We start from the raw sequence: 24,681 nt of genomic DNA, 5'->3' as shown, positions 1-24,681 counted from the left end.
GTGAAAGGTGCCAAAGGTGCGTCTGATTCTACATTGACAATAATGCACAATGGTATCCTTAGTATATATTATAACCAATCTCTATCAGGTGCAGTTCTTAAGCCCCATACACACTATCAGTTTTTCTGCTGAGTTTTTCCTTCAGGTTTACCAAAACCATGTAGTACAAGGGCCTGCCTGATTACATACAAATTGAAACTCCTAAGGTTTGACCTCATATTATATGGTTTTGGTAAGTCTGGAGGAAAAACTCAGCAGAAAAACTGATAGTGTGTATGGGGCTTAATAATTATTTTTTATACGTATAGAATCTCGTATCTCAATGAATATTCTGAAGCCACATTCCTAGGCCGAAATCTTCTTTTGCGGCTTTTCGTTCCAGGTGTTGTTACTTGTGCTTTTCTGACTAATACAGTGATGAATTAGAACACTAGAGATTTGGGATAAAGTGCATGATTTATTCATTATAGCTAAAACAGTACACAGGTCATTTAAACTTAAAATGGTAGGATGTGTGTTTACCCGTCTTTTTGCAGATCTGAGCACCACCAGCCGTTATGAATTCTATGTTTCCCAGGTGCAAAATTCCAGCAAGCAACCTAAGAACTTCCCGGACATTCTCAGAGGTAAACTTCATAACTTTCATGGCTGTCTGCAAGCAAATGGAAACTTAAAAGTAAAGGAATGGTACAAAGACAGTTCCAAAAACGTTGACTTGCTTTTTCCATTATCCAACTTTTAAACATTTATGAAGCCTTGGTTAGAAAATATTTAGTTGCACAATGTAATATATATTTAAAATATGTAAGATAAAATTCACTAATGAACTCTCTCCGTAAGGCCACAATTGTGAATCACACCGTCTTTTAGACCTCTAATTTTAGACACATTACAAAAATGGATATTTATTATATTTTCTTCTTAAAGAAGCAAAATTAGTTGCTTTTCTTAACATGAATGTGTCTGGAAATCATATGTGTAATAATTCATTAATATGTATATCTAAAAAAGAAAAAAACGTAGAAAGCAGTAAAAGTCGCTTGTAAGCATATCAGCATTGGTTTAATGGATTGTTCACACTTTTATGATTCATAATGTCTTTCTTTATTATCGTCAGGATTTAAACTGGAAATACATTATACAATGTTCTTATTCAATTACCTTCACCTTCAACTATGTAGTGCAGGGGTCTGCCTGATTGCATACAAGTTGAACGTGTTCGTTTTGGTTTGAACTCATATTAAGGAAAATTGTACAATGTATGGCTAGCTTTAAAAAAAATGTGATGGTCTGGTGCCTGATCTCTTCCTTTGTGCTTCCTTTGAAACAACCCATAGTGTTCCATTTTCTTGTCTTGTCAAATTTGTTTATTGAAATTTAACAAAATATAAAGACAAAGACAAGTTCAAAAGAAGTACATGAAAGTAACATGTCGGTGTATAATAAAGAGATAATAGCTCCACTGTATAACTAAAGATGCCATATTTTGCACAACTTGTAGTAGAATTAGTAATGCCAAAGATAATTCTATTCAATTATTTAAGAGAGGCTAGAATCAAGTATGAATAATAAAAAACACAGCCAAGCCTCCGGCTTATGCCAGTTTACAATTATCAAGAATATTCGTATAAGAAAAAAAAAGTGATAAGGAATTATGACTATTATAAAACATATAGGAACTTATACCAACTTATACCAATAATGTTGTACAATCATAAATAGTAAAATAAAGTATTACTAATTTAACCTGAGAAAATAAATAAAGGAAAGAAGAAAAGGGTAAATGGAAGATATAAGAGAGAGGAAGATAAAAAGAGAAGAAGGTGTTCAATTTTCATGTATTAAATGCTTACTTGTAAAATAAATATTATAATAAACAGATAAATTAAAATTAAATTGAAATCAGACTATAATAGTTTTCCTTTAATGGCAACTTAGGTAATAAACGTATAAATGGAAAACAGGAAGTATACATTCTATGTACAGTTCCACAACCATCAAATAAAGCGCAATCTCTTTTGAAACCCCCTGCAATCTGAAACACTACTTTAAATAAAGTTGTAGCACACCATGTACAATGTGTAATTATTTATTATCATACTTTTGCTGGATTTCATTATTTGTCCTCAACGTATATAAGAAGTGTGGATGTCTCCAAACATCTTTTTTATAATATATATATTTTCTCCCAGATAAATGTCTCACATATTTAACATTCCAAGACACTAAGCAAGGCATTTACAGAACACACTGTCCTGCTACACAGTATACACTGAAACAAGTTAGGAAACAGTCTTGTGAAATTTAGTAAACTACAACTCAAGCATTTTTAGACAGAGTGACTAAATAAAAATCTGTCCAAAAAGCTGATTCAGGAGAAAGTGTAGTTAAAAGTATGGGCTGGATATGCTTTCGAACAGTTGTTTGTTTGATACAGATATTCATTTTCTGCACATCTATGTATTTACTTTCTTGTGTTTTCATACCGCAGTGGCCTTGGAAATGTATTTCTGTACTCTTTTTTTTTTTTTCAAAACTGACAAACATATATTCAATACTAAAAGTGCTGAAAGAGCTAAAAAGGCTGGATTTTATTAACCTTCTAAACTTGATAAATAATTAATCCCTAAGTAATATATTATGTTTTGTTATTTAATTTACATAATTTCACAGATTCCCTGGTCCTTCTGTAGCTGCTCCTAGAATGGACAAGCAAGTTCACAAATTGTGCATACGTTTGCCCAGTCCTGGTATGATAGATTTGGTATATTTTCATTTATGCCTATTTTATATAATCATTTCTGGTTCCTCTTGGATTGTAAACTACAACAAATAAATTTTGCCCTCTCTGAATTGTTCTCTCTGCTAATGATTTCAGATGTAGGGGTTAAATATAAAGTACACATCTTGTTTCTGACAACTATGGCACTCATCCATGAAAGTACCAAATCGTGAGAGCCAGACTTTCATCATAGGGTGTTTTATACATTCTGACATGAATGACACTTTATTTAAACTACTCTACTACAGCAAGAAGCTTAAATTCTAAAAGTCTGTCTGGTTCAGACAACACTTCATACATCTGCCAGTCAGGAAGACCTGTCTATTTCCCAACAAAGCCAAGTTTATTCTTTCTGATGTATTGTGACAGACTTTGGCAAAGATCCCACCACCATAGCATACCCGGGGTAAATGAACAATTTAGCCTTCCAGCTGACAAAAGTAGAAACAATGGGTTATATACTTCATGTGCTCACAGTAACAGAAACTGTCTTACTTTAACTTCTTGAAATGTTTCCTTATCACTGATGGTCTCATCTGTGATACATCCAGACTGATTCAAGTAGTGGTATTTTTCTGTTTGCAATAAATAAAATGCCTCTGTGGAATAGACATAAAAACATTGCACATTTAAAGTGAAAAGTAAAACCAGTTGTACAAATGACTGTGATGTTAATGTTAGACTTCAGAACAAATACACATGAACACACCTCACACATGAACAATGATTTATTAAAGTGGAAGTTAACTATAGGTAAGCCTATAATAAGGCTTACCTATAGGTAGCGTAAATATCTCCTATACATGCACCATTAGGAGATATTTATTGTACATGCAGCCAGTGACATCACTGGCACATGTGCTCTGAAAGAACAGCCACCTATTCTGTACCTTCAGAGCCCTGTGCCATAAACAGTGGCCCTCGCATGCATGCTCGGGAGTGCCGTTATCGTGTCTCCAGGCAGTCACAGAGCTGGTGTCTATCAAGCCAGAAGCAAGACGGGTGAAGATGGAAGCGGCCTCCAACTCTGACATCTCAACACGAGAGGGCTTTGTTTTAAGGTAAGTTTAACATAATGTGCTAGTATGTGATGCATACTAGCACATTATGGTTTTATCTTGCAGGGTAAAAAAAAAAAAAACACCCAGCAGTTTACAACCCCTTTTTAATGCAGTGAAGTGGACCTGCGTTCACTGTAAAGCAGAGTTTAAGTTGTTTTTGTGTTTATTAAAAGTCATCCGCTACAAAAAGTGTAGCTGCTGACTTTTAATAAAGACACACTCACCTGTCCCAGGATCCATCAATGCGGCCGCCCCAACCCTCGCTTCTCTCTCTTGCCTCTCCCTGGCGCCGGCATTACAAGTCTGGGCACCCGGCTGTGACCTCCTCAATGGTCAGGCAATCTTCAGGATGTGATATGGGTCCCACCCATATAGCAAGTAATTGTGCTGCACAATTGCAGCAAGTCTGCATTGCTTGACTCCAGATCAACTTTCTTTGCAAACATTCTGCAAGTTTGCTGCAAGTTCTGGTTCAGTTATGTTGTGTAATAGTTATCACACCGCAGGGGCCACTGTGGCTGATTTTTCATCATTACTCCTTGCTGTGTGTAAGGTTTTTCTTTACTTGGTGCTGGGGCAGTCATAGAATCACTTTGGGAGTGGTGTGCAGAGAGGTGAGTGGTATCCACGAGATCTAAAGTGGAGTTCAGAGAGGTAGAAATCAAGGAGTGACTAACCCTAATATCCCATGGGTGGAGCAAAATTTGGAATATTTTATTTTTCCTTGTTTATATGCTAGCAGCCCACCCTAAACAAAGACCACAACAGGTTTAGTGGTGCTTTTAGGAGAGGAGAGTGGAGTAGAATGTGATTTTCCATAAAGGATCCATATATTAAAGCCTTGTCAGACCAGCTGTGGATTTCCATGCAGGCAAGAAGAGGAGAGTGGAACGTGAACAGCCATTAAGGATTTGTATACCAAAGCGCAACTAGACCTGTTGGGGTCTGAAGCCTCATAGGACAATCATGGGAAAATGAAAACTCATCCTACATGCTTTAACCAGAAACTGATAGTCACAAGTCACAAGACTGTTCTAACTGCTGGTGAGAAAAAGTATTTAGCAGTTTGTATTTACTAAAACTATTGCATTTCCATGTTCTGTGTACTGTGGGAGACTAGATTTAGTGAATGCAGCACTGTCCTGGGTTTAGTAACACTTTAAGCTTAGGTTTTGAATGGAATTACAAACAGTTTGATATGTATCACTGGCAAGATATCAAGCCACAACAGGGAGTTCAATTTCCCTAACACAGCGATGAGCAAAAAATCCAATGATAAGAAAAACATTCCCTTGAGAGAACCACTTTAACGTTGACATATGCAGAACATTTCATGTTTCTCACTACTGTACCCACTATAGAAGCAATTTTGAGCTTTTCTTTTCCTGTTTATCTGCATTTACTTAAAATGTATTGCTTCCTGCAGAGTAGAGTATTTATGTTTATTAGTACTTAAAAGAAGGAGGAACAAAAATCCTGTAACAAAACTATATGCATTTCTTGAAGACCATACTTTTTTAAAGTTCATAATATATAACAATTGTGAGCAGCTTGTTATATAAATGAAGTACTGCAGCTGTCTATACTTCATGAAGTAAAAAGAACGCATTTATGGAATTTGGACTGTACTAATTATGTAATTGTTTACACAATTGAAGAAAGGGAATTCTGAATCATGAATACACTAAACATTAACTGCCATATTAGCATAATAGCTGTCTAGAAGCCGGCATACAGGAAAATTGTGTATAAAAAACAGTGTGATGAACTGAATTCGTTGCGGAGTAAAATTTTACAACCAGGTAGAAACGAACAAAACCCTTTCTTTTTTTACATCTTCTCAAAGGACGACTGTACTAATGTTGTAGCTCACATTGCTGACCTCCCTTTCTGAAAGATCCAATTAAACAAGTATGCATGGTAGAAGCTATGACCTGGCTCTGGCATTCCTGACTTGGCTTGTATGCTTACTGCCCCTTTAAGGGTGAACCTTTCTCAGAATCTTCTCAAAAAGTGAGGGGAGTTCATATACTGTCCCTGGCAGGATCATATATAAATCTTGGTTTGAGCTTAACCAGTGGTCAGTGGGCCAGTGGTAAGGGAAGCCTGGTTAGAGAGATGGACTAAAGGATTTAATCCAATTTGTGTTATCCCAGGATAGGCATCCCTATACCAGCTTATGAAAGGTACACTGCCATGTCAAAAGGACATGTTATATTGATGAACTGAAGAGTATTTTTTTATTATTGACTGTTATTACTAATTACCTCAAGGACATTAAAATGGAGCTGTACCAAACCTCTGGCTGAACTGGAGAAATTGAAGTGGATGCCTGCAATCACTAAAGGTGTGAATTGGGACAGTACATCATTAGGTGATAGTGCTGGACAGGTGCATGTCATAGAGAAACACACTGTGGGATACAGGAACCTTGAGAGGATAACTGTCTGCAAACCTGGTTGAGTTGGAGCAGGTGCTGGATAGGAGATGAGTTCTTCCCCAAATAACAAAGACCCCCATATCACATGGCCCTCATGTACATGACAGACTCTCTGAGTCCTATCTTGTAACCACAAGGAAGACACGAGACCTTACAAAAAAAAGTCCAAGTCCACTTGGTGATCTGGCCAGTAACACATTTTCTGCCTTAGAGTCTCCACTCTGACTGGAAGAGCAATAGAGACACCTTTGGACAGCAGCATTGTCAGTCTGGGGAGAGGATAGGGTTAGATGCACTAGCAGACTTGATCAACAGGTGGAAATACAGGGAAAAATAAAAAATAAAAAAAAACAGCCATCACATCAAAAAACTAACAAGCTGCAATATAATATTTTGTTTTTTGCGCTTATTACCACTTTACAGTAAACTGCAATGCCCTGGACATGTAATAAACTTACCTCTCTCCTCTTTCCCTGCACCCTCCAGCAGTGCATAGAATATGTGGTAATTCCTCTCCTTGGGATTCTGTCTTACTACACGATTCTACAAAATAATAAAAAAATAATAATAAAAATAAAAAATCAGCATTTAATCTCTGGTATGTTAGACTCTAGGGGGAGGTGATATATGAAGAATGAAAATAGTTCACTAACCTTTTCTAATAAATCTTTATTAGAAAGACGCTGAAGTTAAAGATAAATACCATATGATCCAAAATGAAAAGCCATGCTTTAATAAGAAGCACATACATTTCGAGTGATTTATACAGGCATTGCTATATTATGAAAAAAAAATCATTAAAATCAATCAAACCATGAAATACTAGCAGCTGCAAGAACACCCACATCATGTATTAATAATGTGCAGCCTATCTGCTTTTATTTATCAAGTAGCCCATATAGACATATACCATTGCCAATATTCACATATGAAAACATCCACCACCTTCCAGTGTGAGTTCACTCTTCTAAAGTGCTCAAGAAAAAAACCACTATCTCTGCGTGAAGTCAAAACTCACCAGAACAATGGGCTGCCCTTACAACAGCAAGAGCCCCGTGACACACGTCAGATCTCCCCAGGTCACATGCAATAGTCCCCAGTGTCCTGCATTCAATGGCCCCTCCCTCCCAAGTGGCAGAGATTCTGTTGCTGACGTAAAGCAGTTGTGAGATCCTGGGTCGGCAGCAGCTATCATTTTGAGTGCTTTTGTTTGATTACTATTTGTAATGCTCATTTTATATTTTAATTAAAAACAAAACTATTGAAGATTATCCTTGGATCCTGGCGTGCGTTATTTGTTCTAGTTCAAGTCTATCTGGAGAAGTCTTTGAATGCAGGACACTGGGGACTGTTGCACATGATCCGGGGAGATCGGACATCTGTCACGGGGCCTCTTGCTGTTAATAATGGCAGCCCCTTGTTCTGGTGAGTTTGGACTTCACATGGAGATGGTGATTGGTCCCTTGAGTGCTTTGGAATAGTGAACTCACACTGGAAGGCGGTGGATATTTTCATCTGTTTCTATCTTCTGATTCCTTTTAAAACAAAATAATGCCGATGTCCTTTCATCTGAAAGTGGGCACCTACCACTATGACTGTTGTTCTTTAACCAGTTGTGAACACTGGGTGTGCTACGCACACGCAAAAACATAATGAAAGTATGCCCTGTTCTTGCTGCTCCCCCTCTCATACTTGCTGGCATCTTCCGTCTATCAGAAAGAAAACCAGGAGCTTCTGTGTAAATAAAATAGCTGTAGAATAGCTGTTCCAAAAAGGAACCTTGATACAGTGTTTACAAACACTTTTCAGATGTGAGATAGATACATATTACTTTTGTATCTACTCTTCTTTATTAACCTGCAAATCAAAATGATGAGCTTCAACCTGCATATGGCAATTGAACAATCTAGCAAGATTTTTTTAAATAAAATGTATCCCCTACTTAACCCCTTATAGACCTTCAGTCTACCCTTTTTGGCTTCAGTTGATTCCTTCTCCCTTTAATATTTTCCTGATGATTGCTTTTGTTTATTTCTATTTTCCTAACCATTAAGATTTAAACGTATTTGTTTATTTGTTTTTTAACAGATGTGCTTTTGTTATTTTTTTTTTTATAGTCACTTTGAAAAAAGCATGGTATTGGGGGGGGAAGCATTTAATCCACTTGCAAATAGTAGCTTTGCCCCAGATTCATCATGTTAGTGTAATTTTAAACAGGAGAAAATATAGAATAAAATGTATACTTTGTATCTAAAGTAACAATAATTATTTTAAAACACTGATAAAACTAGAATAAAGGGTAGTTTTTTTTCTTTGATTTTGTTGTGATGTGATAAAAAAATAAAATAATGTTTGCAAGATGCAGAGGTTGATTTACTAAAGGGTAATAGGCTGATAACTTTGCAAGGGAATTTTCACCTTACAAGGGCTTTAGTGAACATGGTGAAAATTCAGAACCCATACAAACTGGCATGGGCTGTGAGTCCAATTAACACAGGGATCGCCGCAGTCTAGAATATGGAAAACTGCTGTAGATGGCTCTGGTGTAGAGGATGAGAACCGTCTGCTGGTAACTTGGCAGACATTTTAACACATCTCTCTCTGTTCATGCAAGTAACATATTACACTGGCATATAGACAGGGAAATAACTACAAATCAGATTTCTGCTGATTTTTTGCTTCAGATTTACCAAAACCATATAATATGAGGTCAAACCTTAGGAGTTTCAATTTGTATGCAATCAGGCAGGCCCTTCCACTACATGGTTAAACCTGAAGGAAAAAATCAGCAGAAAATCTGATAGTGTGTATGGAGCTTTAGCCTAGCCTTTAACCCCAGCAAACAAAGGTTAACAGCCTTCCTTCTCCCTCCCATTATAGTGGGGGAGCAGAGACATGTGTAGGGAGCCAGAGCAAGCAGCTCAAGCTCTCCTGCTCTCTGTGCCATGTCTGGTGCAGATGCAGCATAGAAAAAAGAGCCGATCACTTATAACAAAGGAGCTCACACCCACTTGGTTTCTCAGTTTAGAGGAATTGTTAATTCACCCTACGGTATTTTTTTATTGTAGGTCCATAACAAGTACGAGCCGGCCACTCAACAGCTTCTCCATAGAAAACTTTATTATAGCATTATAGCAGTAACATCATCCAAAATGCTGACGCATTGGGTGAGTTTTCTCTTGCTATTTTTTATTGTAGCTTGGTTCTCTGAAACATCTGCAACATAAAAAAACTGTAAAGATGACTTGCAGCTAAAAAGGAAAAACATGGGAAGTATTTGTTTCTTATAAATCCAGGCTGGATTACTAAAGAAGTATAGAATATTAACTTAGAAAATAGCCAAACTGAATATGATGAGTCAATTTAGGCCCCATTCACATATGCGGACATTATGTCCATATTTCATCCATCCGTTTGCGGATGAAATACGGACAAACATGCATTCCTATGGGATAGCGGGTGTCTGCGGATGAACATCCGCAGACACCCGCTATTGTCCGCCTCCACAACTGTCCGATTCTGCAGACGGAGGAAAATCCTATTTTTCTATCCGTCTGCAGATCGGATCAGATGAACACGGACAGACGGTCCCCATAGAGGAGAGCGGAGACCGCCCTGCCTGCCGCCGGCTGAGCGGGGACAATGGAGCGATCCCCGCTGAGCGAGCGGATCATCACGGGGTGGATCATTACTGATCCGCCCCGTGTGAAAGGGGCCTAAGTGAATACTTTGAATGACCAATCATGCGCCAGGGCATAAAACATATTTTGACTTCCACATGACCAGATGATTGAATTGAATAGCATACGCCTGTGCGAGAGCCATGTTTCCCCGCACAGGTGTTTTGCATCTCTGTGCAGGCAAACCTATTTGTTTCAATTGGGAAGCAACATCTGCACAAACACAGGAAATTTGACATCTGTGTGGGTGCAGGTATCCGACCCCAAACGTACGGCCATGCATTCTGTCCTATTGAGAACAGCTGGTGTTTCTCTGCAGCTGCTGCACCCCAATTGACATGAATGGTGCTACCTGCAAGGTGATGCTCAAAACATCTGTGCCCTCCCCCCATGCTGATATATACAGTCCTTGAATGGGTATACGCTATAGTACACATGTGAATGAGGCCTTATTCAGTAAGTGAAGGTTTGGCTTGCTATATGAACATTATCTACTCCTTTTTAAATCAGTCCTACACTGTATAGGCATTACATTTCGGGTGTGCAATGGTCTCTTCAACAGTTGCTGCATTTAACAACGGGAGTATGGCTTTGGAGCAATACCTGTACTCCAGGTCTAAGAATAACTTATTTGGTTGCTGCCAATAGTTAGATCACTAATGCACCTATCACAGATATGAGACACAGTTACTTATTCCATCTTAATAAGAAACGCTCTCTGCTGCTATAATGAAAAAGGATACAATCTACAATTCTTCCTCCCTGAATATGACCTTTCTGGCATATATTCAGTTGAATGAATTTTCCAAAACGGCTTGAATTATTGTTGTAAACAGTCTTTGCATTCCCAAAGGCCTCCATGATAGGACTGTGAAAGGAAACACAAAAACATGGTAAATTGATGTCACATTAATTTTAGAAAGTAACCAGATTCCTCTTGTAAATCTACTGTAAAATTATGTTTTTGTGTTGCAGATTTTTTTTTAGTTACACGACATTTAGCCTTTTGCCCATTACATTATCTATTTGATAACATTCTTTACTGACTATAATTTCTATTTCTACAGCTAGTTTCCTGCATTCCATCTTGCTGCCTGTCTCCTACTTACTTCCCTAAGGTTAACAGTGCATCACAGTTAGGAAAAGCAGCAAAAACAACATTCACTGATCAGCTAGATTGTGAATTCAATCTCAGTGTTTCAAAAATAAAGATCTGGCTCTTGCTAATGTTTCTTTAAAAGGATCAGCAGCAGATAAACAGGGGTGAGAAATGTATTGGTATTATACCTAAAAATATCATGGATATTTGGTAAAATCATTAGCAGGAAATGTAAACCACATTCCACTAGGATAGCACTTTAACACATGCCTAATAAATTATTTGATAACAGTGAATATTTCATGTTAAATTGTAGTAGAAGCTGCCAGTGTACAGTGTAACATGGAAGAAATTAGTCCAAAGAGTCCAAATCTGTCCAGGGTACCAAAATCAGTAACTGATTCCAGCTTTAAGCCTTAACTACTTAAGCCCTGGACCATTTGGCTGCCTAAAGACCAGAAGACTTTTTACATTTGGCACTGTGCTGCTTTAACTGGTAATTGCGCGGTCATGCAATGTTGTACCCAAACTACGTCTTTTTTTTCCCCACAAACAGAGCTAGGATGGTATTTGATTGCTTCTGCGATTTTTATTTTTTGCAATATAAATGGAAAAAGAAAATTTAGAAAAAAAATTATATTTTCTACTTTTTGTTATAAGAAAAATGTAATCAACTCAATTTTAGTCATACATTTAGGCCAAAATGTATTCAGCCACATGTCTTTGGTAAAAAAAATGTCAATAAGCGTATATTTAGTGGTCTGCGCAAAAGTTATAGTGTCTACAAACTAGGGTACATTTTCTGGAATTTACACAGCTTTTAGTTTATGACTGTCTCATTTCTTGAGGTGCTAAAATAGCAGGACAGTACAACCCCCCCCCCCCCCCCAAATTGACCCCATTTTGGAAAGTAGACATCCCAAGGAAATTGCTGAGAGGCATGTTGAGCCCATTGAATATTTCATTTTTAAATTTTTTTGTCCCAAGTGAACGAATAATGACAAAAAATATAACATTTTTACAAAAAGTTGTCACTAAATGATATATTGATCACACATGCAATGGTTATATGTGGAATTGCACCCCAAAATACATGTTGCTGCTTCTCCTGAGTATGGGGATACCACATGTGTAGGACTTTTTGGGAGCCTACAGGGCCCCGAAAACCAACCAACACCTTCAGGATTTCTAAGGGCATAAGTTTTTGATTTCACTCTTCACTACCTATCACAGTTTTGAAGGCCTTAAAATGCGAAATGCCAAATTATCTAATCTCAAGATATCGGTCCCTTTATCATCTATATATTTCAGTGATGGCGAACACTGAGTGCCCAACACAAGACCAACTTATTTATTTCAAAGTGCCATTGGGTTAAAAGCGGTGATGAGAAGGTGATATATTGCCTCCCAGCCACCTGTCAACTGCCTTCTGAAAATTGATCCACCATGGATTGCTTCTTAGAGGGATAGCAAGGGCTGCTGCATATGTAAATACACCCCAACCTAGCTGCTCACATCTGCACCCTAAAGCCCCCCTCTTTGCTAACTTCTACATGCCCTCCTCTGCTCACTATTGCACCTCCACAAAGCTGCTGACCTCTGCATACTGCCTCTTCGCACACCTTTGCCCCCCAACCCCCTGCTCACCTGTACCTGATGGAACATCCAGCATGGCAGTGGCAAGCAGGACTTCCATTTGTTTGCATTCACTTCATGGGCACCATTTAGGAGATGATGGTGGGTGGGAACTGGGGGAGGGGCAGGATTTGCACATGGCCGGTCACGTTATTTAAATATGAATATCGTGCTATTTACATATAAATAGTGCTCCGTTTACATGGAATGTCACGCTATTTCCACATAAATGCTAATGTTATTTTTTTTTATCAATCAGCTGCACAGACTGTAGCAGAACTGGGCAGTAATAGTGATAGGCTCAGGGACAGGAGGACAATTACAGGACTCTGCACTGTTTCTCTCCTTTCAGCAGCTGAAAGTTGGCAGGGAAAGAAGCCAGCTTTCAGTTGCTGGAAGGAGAGAAACAGTGCAGTGTCCTGTGATTGTCCTCCTGTCCCTCTGCAATAACCCCCCGTGTACCCCCCTGTTGGTGGCCCTGAACTGAGTATTTGATAAGTGTGAGGGGCGATTGCTGAGACCATGGAAAGACAATGGAATGGCTGCAGCAGGATATTAGAATCTCACCCGCCTCCAGCGTCCAGTGTCGGTGTGACTTCCTCCAACTCAGCAGCACCACCTTGTCTCATCCACGCCCACCCTGGACATGTTACCCCTGGCCCCAGAACCATGTGGAAGATGTAGCTCTATGGGGGGAAGCAGTGCTCCTCTTACTCATGTGCCCACACAGAGGGCTCTGCGTGCCAGCTGTGCCATAGGTTCGCCATCACTGATATATTTTATGCTATTGATGAATGGTGCTGGGGTGCTATACTAACTCACTCCTTTCCCTGTTTGTTATTTGAAAATTCAATAAAAATCTATTGCAAAATAAATAAAAAATAAAAATACTACCAAATTCCAACAAGAAGACTTTATCAATTTGTTATTAAACATTTACTCCTCTGTCTGTGACTGAACTGTTAATTAGCCTGAAGGAATTACCTTTCTGTAGAAACAACACCCTGACTGTACATCTCTAGGAAATATATCAAACTGTGAGTTTTATTCACAATATGTTTGAATCTTTTGAACACATCCACCTAAAGAACATAACAGAGCAATTGGGACTGCAACAGGTGGGAACCTGTTAGACTTAGTAATGTTATCAAGCACTTTTATTTCCTTAAAATCACAAAAGAGCTAAAAACGACATCAAATTGCAGCACCATGTAAACCATTTTGTAAACCAGCAAGCAGTGCATAAGCGGAGTCCATCTGCTGAAATGGAAAGGCACTACTGATATAAAGCAATACATTACCTGCTCTCCAAAATTGCTTGTTCCACACTGGCGGTCTTTACTTTTGAAGATAGTTCTAGGGAATGCTGGCTCATTGCAGACAAGTACTTTAGAATGTGTTTTGTGCTCTCTGTTTTGCCTGCTCCGCTTTCACCACTGAAAAAAAAAAGAGGAAATATAATGTTAAGCAAAAAAGTATACATGTGGGTAAATGCAATAATGGATTATATATGATTTTTGCTCGCACAGTAATTGATACGTAAATAACCATAAACACTGTTAAAGTATATCTAAAACCAAAACATTTTGTTTGCTTTTTTGATAGGGTATGGAAGGGTTTAAGCCTTGTACACACTATGAGAAAATCAGGCGAACAATCAGTCGGTTTTCCTCAATGCTTCAGAGCAAGTCGAAACCGAGGATAGAAATAATGTACGAAAATTCTTGTACGACAAAGAATTTTATTTTATTTGTTGTTTCTGATCATGTGCAGTTTTTCATATCTGATATTTCTCCAACGAAAATAATACGAAAACGGTACACATTAAACAAAAATCTTTTGTTCTGTTCCCGTATGAGGACATTTTGGAGTTAGTCCCTTCAGAAGGTCTGAGTCAGTTGTCGAAAGTTGTGTACACACTATTAGAAAATCATACAATTGTTCCTCGGATGAAAAAGTTTGCCTGATTTTTTAGTGTACGGGGCATTAGAAGATCTGTCAGGTTTTTATTGATGCCTGTGTCACACTCTCTCTTTGTTCTGGTTTCCAATGACACAGTGGGGTTTATTTGCTAAAACATAAGAGTGTAAAATCTGGATGCAGCTGTGCATGGTAGCCAATCAGTTTCTAACTTCAACCCTGATGGGTTTTACTTCCTCTTTATTTCTGCGCACATGCACGCGGGAGCCACCAGTCACAGCATGACCCCCTTTAGAAACAGCACGATCTGCCCTTTCTAATGTGTGCATGCACCATAGACAGGGCAGGGGTTTATTGTAGATATTTCCAGCACCTACAGGTAAGCCTTGATAAAGGGCAGGAAATACGTTTTTAACACTTAGCCCTGCTGTGGGTAAGCAGCAGGGTTTAGAGCCGACGGTTGGCTCTCTTGTAAAAGCAATCTGCTGTATCGCTTTTACAAGCAGAAAGAGGGGACCCCCCCCCCCCCCCCCCGCCAGCCAACTTTCATGGCCTTAATATAGACTTACCTGTAGGTAAAAGTGGTTGTACATTGTGTACAACAACTTTCAGTTAGTTCAGTTATGCTTTGTCAAAAAACCTGGATAGGTTTCTATGAAGAGCTGCACCAGATTTTGCACTCTTCAGTTTTCGTAAATCAACCGTTGTTGATTTCTGACTTTGGAGAGATTTCCTCTGACTTTCTTTTGAGTCTCTGGAAAATGAAGTATATAAACCTTAAATCAATTTTTCAGTATGTTTGGAATCATGTCTCACTGTAGTTCTCTTTGTGAATTTATTGCAATTTAAGGCTGACAACACTAAGCCACTTTCTTGCAATTATCAGAATGATGTGCAAGGTCCTTCAGTTGGCCGTTGGGTTACCAATCTGCTATGCCTGGTGGGCATTCCTAATGTTAACTAAAGAAGTGATTATGGTAGGCTAATATTACCTGTCATAATTACAGTGGCTTAGCGTTGTCAACCTAAAACAGGAAGTGATTTTACTTGGCAGAATCCCCAGGAAACATTGCAATAGACTTAAAAAATGCACAAAAAATAAAACTGTTTACAGTGGACATGTCAAACAGGAGAATAGATTTTGGGGGTTATTTACAAAAGGCAAATCCACTTTGCACTACAAGTGCACTGCGAGTGTACTTGGAAGTGCAGTCGCTGTAAATCTGAGGGGTAGATCTGAAATGAGGGAAAGCTCTGTTGATTTTATCATCCAATCAAGCCAAAATGCTGTTTTATATTTTCCTTGTATGTCCCCCTCGGATTTACAGCGACTGCACTTGCAATGCACTTGTAGTGCAAAGTGCATTTTCCTTTCGTAAAAAACCCCCTGTGTTTATTTAAATTTTAAGGGAAATATCCTCAGTCTTATACATACATCAAAAGAAATCCCAAATTTTTTCCACCCTTTACCTACTCTATTCAAAACCGAAATTAAAGGTTTATCTAGGAGATACACTTTAAGTTTCAGTATGTTACTATTAATCTTAATAGTTAGTATTAGGTATAATTCCATACGTGACACAGGGATGTTCAATTCCTATTGCCCGACGCTAGGGACATGCAGTTCTGGGTGGCGGGAAAGAAGTTTTTAACACTTAGTCCTGCTGCAGGTAAGCAACAGTGTTTAGAGCCGACGGCTGGCTCTCTTGTAAAAGCAATCTGCTGGATCGCTTTTACAAGCAGCAAGAGGGGACACCCCTCCCCCCTCCAGCCACCTTTCGTGGCCTGTCCTGTCCGATCAGGGCACCCAATCAAACAGCCAGCACTTCCCCTGGCTAATCATAGAGATGAACAAAGATGGAGACCACTCTTTCAACCTCCATGATATAGGAAACAGTAAATGATAAGTATACATCACTACCAGTTTCCCCAGGCGGCAATTTTAAAAACAGAAAGCATTTGTTCACACTGATCTTGGTGTGATGAAGTGCATTTAAGGGCAGAGGAGGGATCTGGGGTCTTATTGACCCCGGATCTCTCCACAGAGTACCTGTCACTGCCTTTTGCTGTCACCAGGGATGTTTACATTCCTTGTGACAACAATAAAAGTAATACAAAAAAAATAAAAAATTAAAATGACAGTGTAAAAAAGAATGTAAAAAAAAAATAATTTAAACCACCAACGTTCCCCCATGCTCACCCGCAAATGCGAACGCACGTGTCAGTCCCGCACACACGCATGCACACAAACAGCAATTGTCCTACACATGTGAGGTAACACCACAAAAGATTATGGGCAGTAATTCTAGCACCAGACCTTCTGTGTTAATCTAAAGTGGTAATATGTAAAGTCTTTTAAATCATCACCTTTGGATAGTAAAATGTATATCGTTTGTCACCGTTGTCATTTTAAAGCATTACATGTTTGGTATCTATTTACTGGGCGTAACATCATCTTTTATATTGTACCAAAAATTAGTTATGTATTGTTTTTTTTGCATTAAAGTGAAAAAAAAAGTGTATTTTTTCCAAGAAAATAGCATTTGAAAACCGCTGCGCAAATATTGTATGACATATACATGCAACATCCACCAATTTATTTTCTAGGGCCTCTACTTTAAAAAAATATATAATGTTTGGGGGTGCTAACTGATTTTCTAGCCAAAAAATACATAAAGCTCCTTTCGTTTTAAAAGCCCCAGACATTTCTAAAAATACCTCTGCCTAATAAAAAAAACATCAACCCTTCATAAATTCCATCCTGGGAAAAAAAAAATGTCTTTGTATCAGGACAAGTAAATTGGGACACAGATTTAGTCCCTTGGTCAAGCAGTTTTTTTTTTACATTTCCACACCCTTACTTTTACTTTCAATAGGTCTTTCTTAAGGCTTTATGTACACGGGACGCTGAAGCAACCTCTTCTGAACAATTTTTTTGACAGCTTGTAAATGGCGTTTAAAAACGCCCGTTAAGCCATGTTTGCATGGCGCTTTTAGTCGCGTATGCGTCTAGGAGCGTTTATTTAAGATAACATCATAAGACCCTCCCAAAGCACAAAAAACAGTATTATTTAACTATTACAGCCATTCAGTGAGTAGCAGCAGCTGAGAGAGCAGCAGTGTACTTGTATCTACCTCAATATTGGTGCTTTTACTATGGATCCCATAATGAGCATATGTGAGGAAATGCTCCTGACGTTGCTGCTGATGAGGCTGGAAAGATGTTGAAAATTGCATGCGAGGACCAGAGTTCGCTGCTACTGGACTCATCCATTGATTGCGCAGCGCATGTCTGTAGGATATTTTTCCAACATGTATGTACAGCTAGTGGTGTATTGGATTGGATCATGGGCTCATTAGGAGTATATAAATGGTCTATGAAGCATTGCAAGCAATTAGACGTTTTGAAACATTTTTTTAGTGGGTTTTCATCGTTTGCTATCATTTTTAAGTTGTCTTATGTAAAAAAATAGGGCACCTTTATTAAAAACGCTTCTAAACGAAAACACGGCTAAATGCTATGCGGGTAGCGCATTTAGCCGCATTTGGCGTATGAAAGTTTGGCGTCTGAACTAATTTTTTTTGCCTTCAAAGAAAAGCCTCTAAACGCAACTGCCTAAAAACTACATTAAGACCCCTTTCACACCAGGGCGTTTTGCAGGCGCTATAGCGTTAGAAATAGCGCCTGCAAAACGCCCTAAAGAAGCTGCACCATTGTGTGTAGTGTGAAAGCCCCGAGGGCTTTCACACTACAGCGGTGCGCTGGCAGGACGTCAGAAAAAAGTCCTGCCAGCAGCTTCTTTGGAGCGGTGAAGGAGCGGTGTGTTTACCGCTCCTCCACCGCTGCTGCCCATTGAAATCAATGGGGCAGCGCTGTAATGCCGCCGGCAAAACGGCGCTATTGCGGCATATTGCCGGCGGTTTTAACCCTTTCGCGGGCGCTAGCAGGGGTAAAAGCGCCCCGCTAGCGGCTAAAAATGGCGGCATTTTACCGCCGACGCAAGTGGTGTGAAAGGGGCCCAAGATCCCTTTCACACTGGGGCGTTTTTCAGGCGCTTTAGCGTAAAAAAAAGCGCCTGTAAAGCGCTTGAAAGAAGCCTCATCTGCAATCCCAATGTGAAAGCCCGAGTGCTTTCACACTGAGATCCCTTTCACACTGGGGCGTTTTTCAGGCGCTTTAGCGTTAAAAAAAGCGCCTGTAAAGCGCTTGAAAGAAGCCTCATCTGCAATCCCAATGTGAAAGCCCGAGTGCTTTCACACTGATGAGATCCCTTTCACACTGGGGCGTTTTTCAGGCGATTTAGCTTTAAAAAAAAGCGCCTGTAAAGCGCCTGAAAGAAACCGCAACTGCAATCCCAAGTGCTTTCGCACTGAGGTGCTGTGCTGGCAGGGCATCAAAAAAAGCCCTGCAAGCAGCTTCTTTGCAGCACTTTTGGAGCTCCTAATGCACTCCTTTCCATTGAAATCAATGGGAAGCACCTGCAAAACGCCTGAAAAGCGCCTGCAAAGCTCTTTTGGCAGCAGCGTTTTGTGGGCGCTTTTAACCCTTTATTTGGCCACTAGCAGGGGTTAAAAGCGCCCCACTAGTGCTAAAAAAACGCTGGTACTTGTTTAAGCGGCGCTTTACAAGTGTTTTTCTGGCACTGGCATTGTGAAAGGGCTCTTAAAGCACTCGGGCTTTCACATTGGGGTTACAGATGAGGCATCTTTCAAGCACTTTACAGGCGCTTTTTTTAACGCTAAAGCACCTGAAAAACGCCCCAGTGTGAAAGGGGTCTAAACAAGCCTGTGTACATGTGCACATAAGATAACATTGGATGAGTTCAGGGGCAGCTGAAAAAAGCATCCAACTGCCTTTGAATGTCCGTTTACCAGCAGCAGTGTACATGAGGCCTTAAAATTTGAAAAATACGTAGTATGACCTGTAAAATTGTTCAAATGTAATCAACATTGTAAAAAGGTACACAGTGCAGCTGTGAGTCATAGAAAACAATAACAGTTATGATGATAAAGATCAATATTATGGCATATTATAAACTAGGTGGTTTACAGTAACAATGACAGCATAACAATTTCAAAAGTACTATGATGAGACGTTATAGGTTATTGGTATGCAACCAAAAAAAAAGAAAATCTCAATCGGGACACATGCGATCAAAAAAGCAAACTGATTCTCCAACCTTTCCCCATGATAAACCAAAAACAAAACTTCCACTTAAAAAAAAACCCACAGCATAAACATACTAGTGGAAGAAGAGTTTCTTTGGTTTAACATAAAGAAGTTATAGCATGCATATTACAATTGCATATGGTCTGTATGAGCTATAGCTTCTATTAAAAGCAGGCTTTTGTTAGTTGGGGAATATGAACCACTTGTAATCTCAGATTTAACAAATCAATTTGCAGTAATCAAAACAACAGCCCAGACTACAGCAGTCATACAATATAAAAATGACAGATCCGTGAATATACATACAATCCAAACTACTTGTAAACTCACATCTCATGCACTGGAGATTAAATAACTCTAGCTGTAAGGAAATATGTAACAATGGCACTCTTGAGGAATTTCTTGTAAATGCATTTACTGTCAAATGATCATTGACAGATCATTTAAATGATTTCTTTTTTTTTTTTTCATCCTTTGTGGTTGCTTTATGTTTGATAGCAAGACCGCGCCATTACAAAGGAGTCTCATAAGGAATTAATAAAGAAAGGGCAGCGTTGAGAAGAAGGGACTGAGTAATTGGCCAAATAAAAAAGCAATCTGTTACTATAAACTGGTTTGGACAGCTTTAGCCAATCACACAGTGCAATATTGTGGTAATAAATAATCTCTTACTAAAAGCTCAGTGTCTTGCAGCTTGGCGCCAGAAGGGAAATTAGAAGAGAAAACAATGCTTTTTTTAACCACTGCAATGTCAATAATGTAATTGTAAATGTGCTGTAATGCAACAGGCAAACTGAAAATGACAACAATGACCAAATATAGTTAGAAAAAGTACAAAATATGGTGGTTTGTGGTGCTGATAAAGGAACTGGTCTTACAGATTCCACAGAGATCTTTAAAACTTTAACATACTCTGGGGAATGGTAGAACAAAGGGGTACACCAAAATGAATAGATTTCAGCTTTAGTTTGGAGCTTATAAATAGTACTGGCACACAAATATCTGTTACTAATTGCCCTTATTACATGTTAGGTTTATCATGCCCAAAAAAAATACATATTACACAAAAATAATAGTCACTTACTTAGTCTTGTACCTAATGTTTATAGTTAGTGATTTAGGAGATGCAGCCAGGATTAGGATGGTGATCAGCTTGCAAGTTTAAAAACAAGTAATGGGCCCATTTCCGGGCCTGTTCACCTACCAGCGAAAACTCGCTTCCTATCTATTCTTGTCGGCCAAAAGAACGATTGCCCAAGCTTGGAAGAAACCATCTGTTCCCTTCCAGGGGATAAGAGATTGCATGACTGCTTTGATGCTTAACGAACAGATGTCTAGCATCCGCAATGATACACATGCTAAGTTCCTGAAGGTCTGGGAACCATGGCTGCCTTATGCCTTTCCTACCCTCCCTCCTGCCAACTTGGGCTGCTTATGAGGGATGGCCTCGATGTTCCCGAAGCCTTACCTCTCCCCCCTCTCTAGGCCTCTAAACTGGGCCCCTTTTCTCGCTAACTTTTATCATCCGCTCTCTGGTTCCCTACCTATCAGGTGCATCCTTTCTCTTTTCCAAGTGCCAACTTTCTGTCTGTCTTACTCCTGGTTTCTGACCTACTCCTATTTCCTGGAGATAAGTGGCTTCTTTGACACCAGGCCACTCTCCAAAAGTCCTCGCCTCACTGTGCGTGCAGATGTACTCACGCCGGCCTGCTGCCATTCCTGAGCAAGCTCTGCACTGGTGGTGCCCCTTTTCTGCAGCTGAATCAACTATAGGAGATGGTCCTGGCACTTGCTGGACTTTCTTGGGCGCTCTGAAGCCTTCTTCACAACAATTGATCCTCTCTCCTTAAAATTCTTAAAGATTCGATAAATGGTTGATTTAGGTTCAATCTTAGTAGCAGCAATATCCTTGCCTGTGAATGCCTTTTTGTGCAAAGCAATAATGACTGCATATGTTTCCTTGCAGGTAACCATGGTTAACAGAGGAAGAACAATGATTTTGAGCACCACCCTCCTTTTATAGCATTTAGTCTGTTATTCTAACTCAATCAGCATTACAGAGTGTTTTCCAGTCTTGTCTTCATCAGCACTGGCACCTGTGTTAAGGAGAGAATCGCTGACATGATGTCAGGAGGTCCTTTTGTGCCAGGGCTAGAATGCAGTGGAAATGTTTTTTTTGGGGGGTTAAGTTAATTTTCATGGCAAAGAGGATCTTTGCAATTAATTGCAATTCATCTGATCACTCTTCATAACATTCTGGAGTATATGCAAATTGCCATCATAAAAACTAAGGTAGCAGACTTTGTGAAAATTAATATTTGTGTTATTCTCAAAACTTTTGGCCAGGGCTTTATTTTACCAAGTGCCCCAGATAAGAGCTATTTTGCTGCTTATTTTTCCATCTTTTCTAAAGGTAGAGTATCTTGTTAAGAGACCGATAACAAGGAGATAATATTGTAGCCAGATCATTTGCAATATTTTATTGGATGCTTTAGTCAATGCTGCTGACAATCATTCTGATAGGAACTCCTGTAGAGCATTGAGGGGGAACACTTAGCAGATATTCCTGACAGAGGTTTACCTTGGGGAAAATAACAGTAATCAGTTGCAAAGAAGAAAATCCGAAAAAGCCCAGGCATGGCTGGGAAGAACCTACAGACATTTGAAGGTTCCACCATAAACTGTAAAATGTTGGGTGAGAGCAAGGGTCTTCAAACTTTCTAAACAAATGGCCAGTTTACTTTCCTACAGACTTAAGGGGGGCTGGAGTGTGGGAGTAGACTATGTCCTGGCATCGGTGGGAGTAAACAATGCCACCTCCTTGGTATTAGAGGAAGGAATAGTGCCCCATCGGGTCAATAGGAGGAGTAGTGCTTTCTTTGTTCATGTCAGTAGAAATTATGCCCCATTGTAGGTGTCAGAGGGAGGAATAGTGGCTTGTATCAGTCAAAGGAAAAGTGCTGCATGGCCCGGATATAGACAAACAAAGGGCTGCACCTGGCCACTGGGTAGCAGTTTGGAGTTCACTGGATTAGAAAAAACGTTCTGCCATGTTTGTAACCACCATGCATCATCAAAAAGCATGCTTACCAGATAGCTAACTATGTCCCTTGTGGCAGGAACAACTATTGTGATTTACAAAAAGCAAAAATTATGGAAATTATAGGCCACTGAATGCAGGCCTTTATTGCATGGATGTGGAACCAAAGTTTCTAGTTGTGCATGAATGGTAATGAATAGAAATTAATGTGTAGATGTGTTCTGGACCCAGAGACTGGAGTGCATATGCATTTTACATGCACACTACATATGTTATTTCTGTACACCAGAGCAAGGAATCCCTGCAACACTATTTGAAATTAAGGGGTCAGCAAGCAAGCATACAGACTTTAGGTAAATCAGGTTCTTTACCTACGCACATGTACAATGAACTACAACACCCAGACAGTGATGCAATCAGAAAAACAAAAGCATAGCCAATACTCATGTATGCCCCCAACCTTGCTATGCATAAGCACATGCTTCAGAACATAGATTACTGGCCATCTGTGATGCCACAAAAAAAACAAAGGAAAAGAAGCCAAAAAACAAGAAAAGGAATTCAGCCATCACATCTAAGGACGTGTAGCTTGCCGTATATAAAATTGTTGTTCTTAGGTTGAAAAGATCAAAGAGTTGGCTGCATGTCTGCTATTTACTGTCTTTATGTCTGTGAGTATATATGTGTAAGAAATATGAATGCACACAGAGTAATCAAATCAGAGATGTTATAATAACTAATCCTTGTATTATGCTTACAGATGTATATTTTCAACAAGCAAGGCCATGAGAAAATTATTGAATGCAGGTATATGAGTTTAATATTTACACGTATTTTATCTTATTACACTACTGCAGCATATATCACAATTGAGATCAAAACTTGACGTTTAAATTAAAGTATATGAAATACTCAAACGTGACCAAAAAGTTGTAATATAATTACTGACCACAAGGGGGCACTAACTGCTTAAATGTATGAAGCATTCATTGAAAAAGCAGAACTAATTTTACACATTACATTTGTGTTTGATTTAAGGATTGCATTTCATTGAAGGATATCAGTGTTATCTTAGGACAAACCATACCCAGGAAACCAGCTAACCAAGACAGCTGTTCTCAGCAACTACATTTTAGGTTGTTGGTGAAAATCATAGCCCCGGAAGCTTGGGATCACACAGGGAGAGCATGTTAGAGCACTTAGATAAGGTCCCTGGTAGGAATCACTGTCACAATAGCAGTGCTAAAAGGTGCCAGCCACTTACTGACAATTATTTGCCAAGTTATTCTATTAGTTACACCTTGATGTGTATTTTCTTCAGCTTTTTGATAGAACAAGGATAGGTTAGAACCTTTAATACGCTTTATGGCCCCCCCAGTAACAACGTTTTACTAGAACTGGAAATGAAAGGAAATCTACATGAGGTATATAGAAAGCAGTAAAACACTCTTATTTTAGAGTAAAGCATATGGTAGGGCTAGATCTGTCTGCATCTCTGTTGGAGTTTTTTTTTTCACATTTCCTGTCTGGGTAACAATGTTGTCACTGGGACAGGAAGCAGTGTTAATTCCATCAATGAAAGTATCTTCATCATAGTTTTCGTTCTCATGTTTTCAGTGACAGAAACTAAATGAACATAAAACTCAGTTTGAACTCAGATGACTAAAATACGACTAAAACTACAATGGCACTTTAGTCAAAAAACTATGACTAAAACTAAAGGAAATTTGAGTTTAAACTTAACAGTAATCAAAAAGAAATATTCCTGTTTGTTTATGAAAACTTGGTTTTATTTATAAAGATATTACTTAATACTTGTTTTCATCTTTAACAGAGGGAACTTTTATATTCAGG

The 24,681-nt window shown here is 39.0% G+C and overlaps 1 protein-coding gene across 1 annotated transcript in view; it reads right to left on the bottom strand.

Moving 5' to 3' along the window:
- MYO10 (myosin X) overlaps positions 1-24,681 on the bottom strand; it is a 311,116-nt gene that overhangs the window by 130,628 nt on the left and 155,807 nt on the right. The window contains exons 5-10 of the mRNA XM_077492017.1: positions 13,999-14,133; positions 10,707-10,831; positions 6,937-6,950; positions 6,742-6,826; positions 3,278-3,381; positions 523-652 (exon numbers count right to left, since the gene is read on the bottom strand). Coding sequence (XP_077348143.1) covers positions 523-652; positions 3,278-3,381; positions 6,742-6,826; positions 6,937-6,950; positions 10,707-10,831; positions 13,999-14,133 — 593 coding nt within the window. The remainder of the gene's footprint in view (positions 1-522; positions 653-3,277; positions 3,382-6,741; positions 6,827-6,936; positions 6,951-10,706; positions 10,832-13,998; positions 14,134-24,681) is intronic.

Source organism: Lithobates pipiens, unplaced genomic scaffold (assembly GCF_037356315.1).
Source record: "Lithobates pipiens isolate NorthernLeopardFrog02 unplaced genomic scaffold, aLitPip1_a1.2 Scaffold_19, whole genome shotgun sequence".
NCBI classification, from domain to species: domain Eukaryota; kingdom Metazoa; phylum Chordata; class Amphibia; order Anura; family Ranidae; genus Lithobates; species Lithobates pipiens.
Note: the sequence above shows the minus strand (reverse complement) of the source record. Positions and strands in the feature narration are given on the sequence as shown.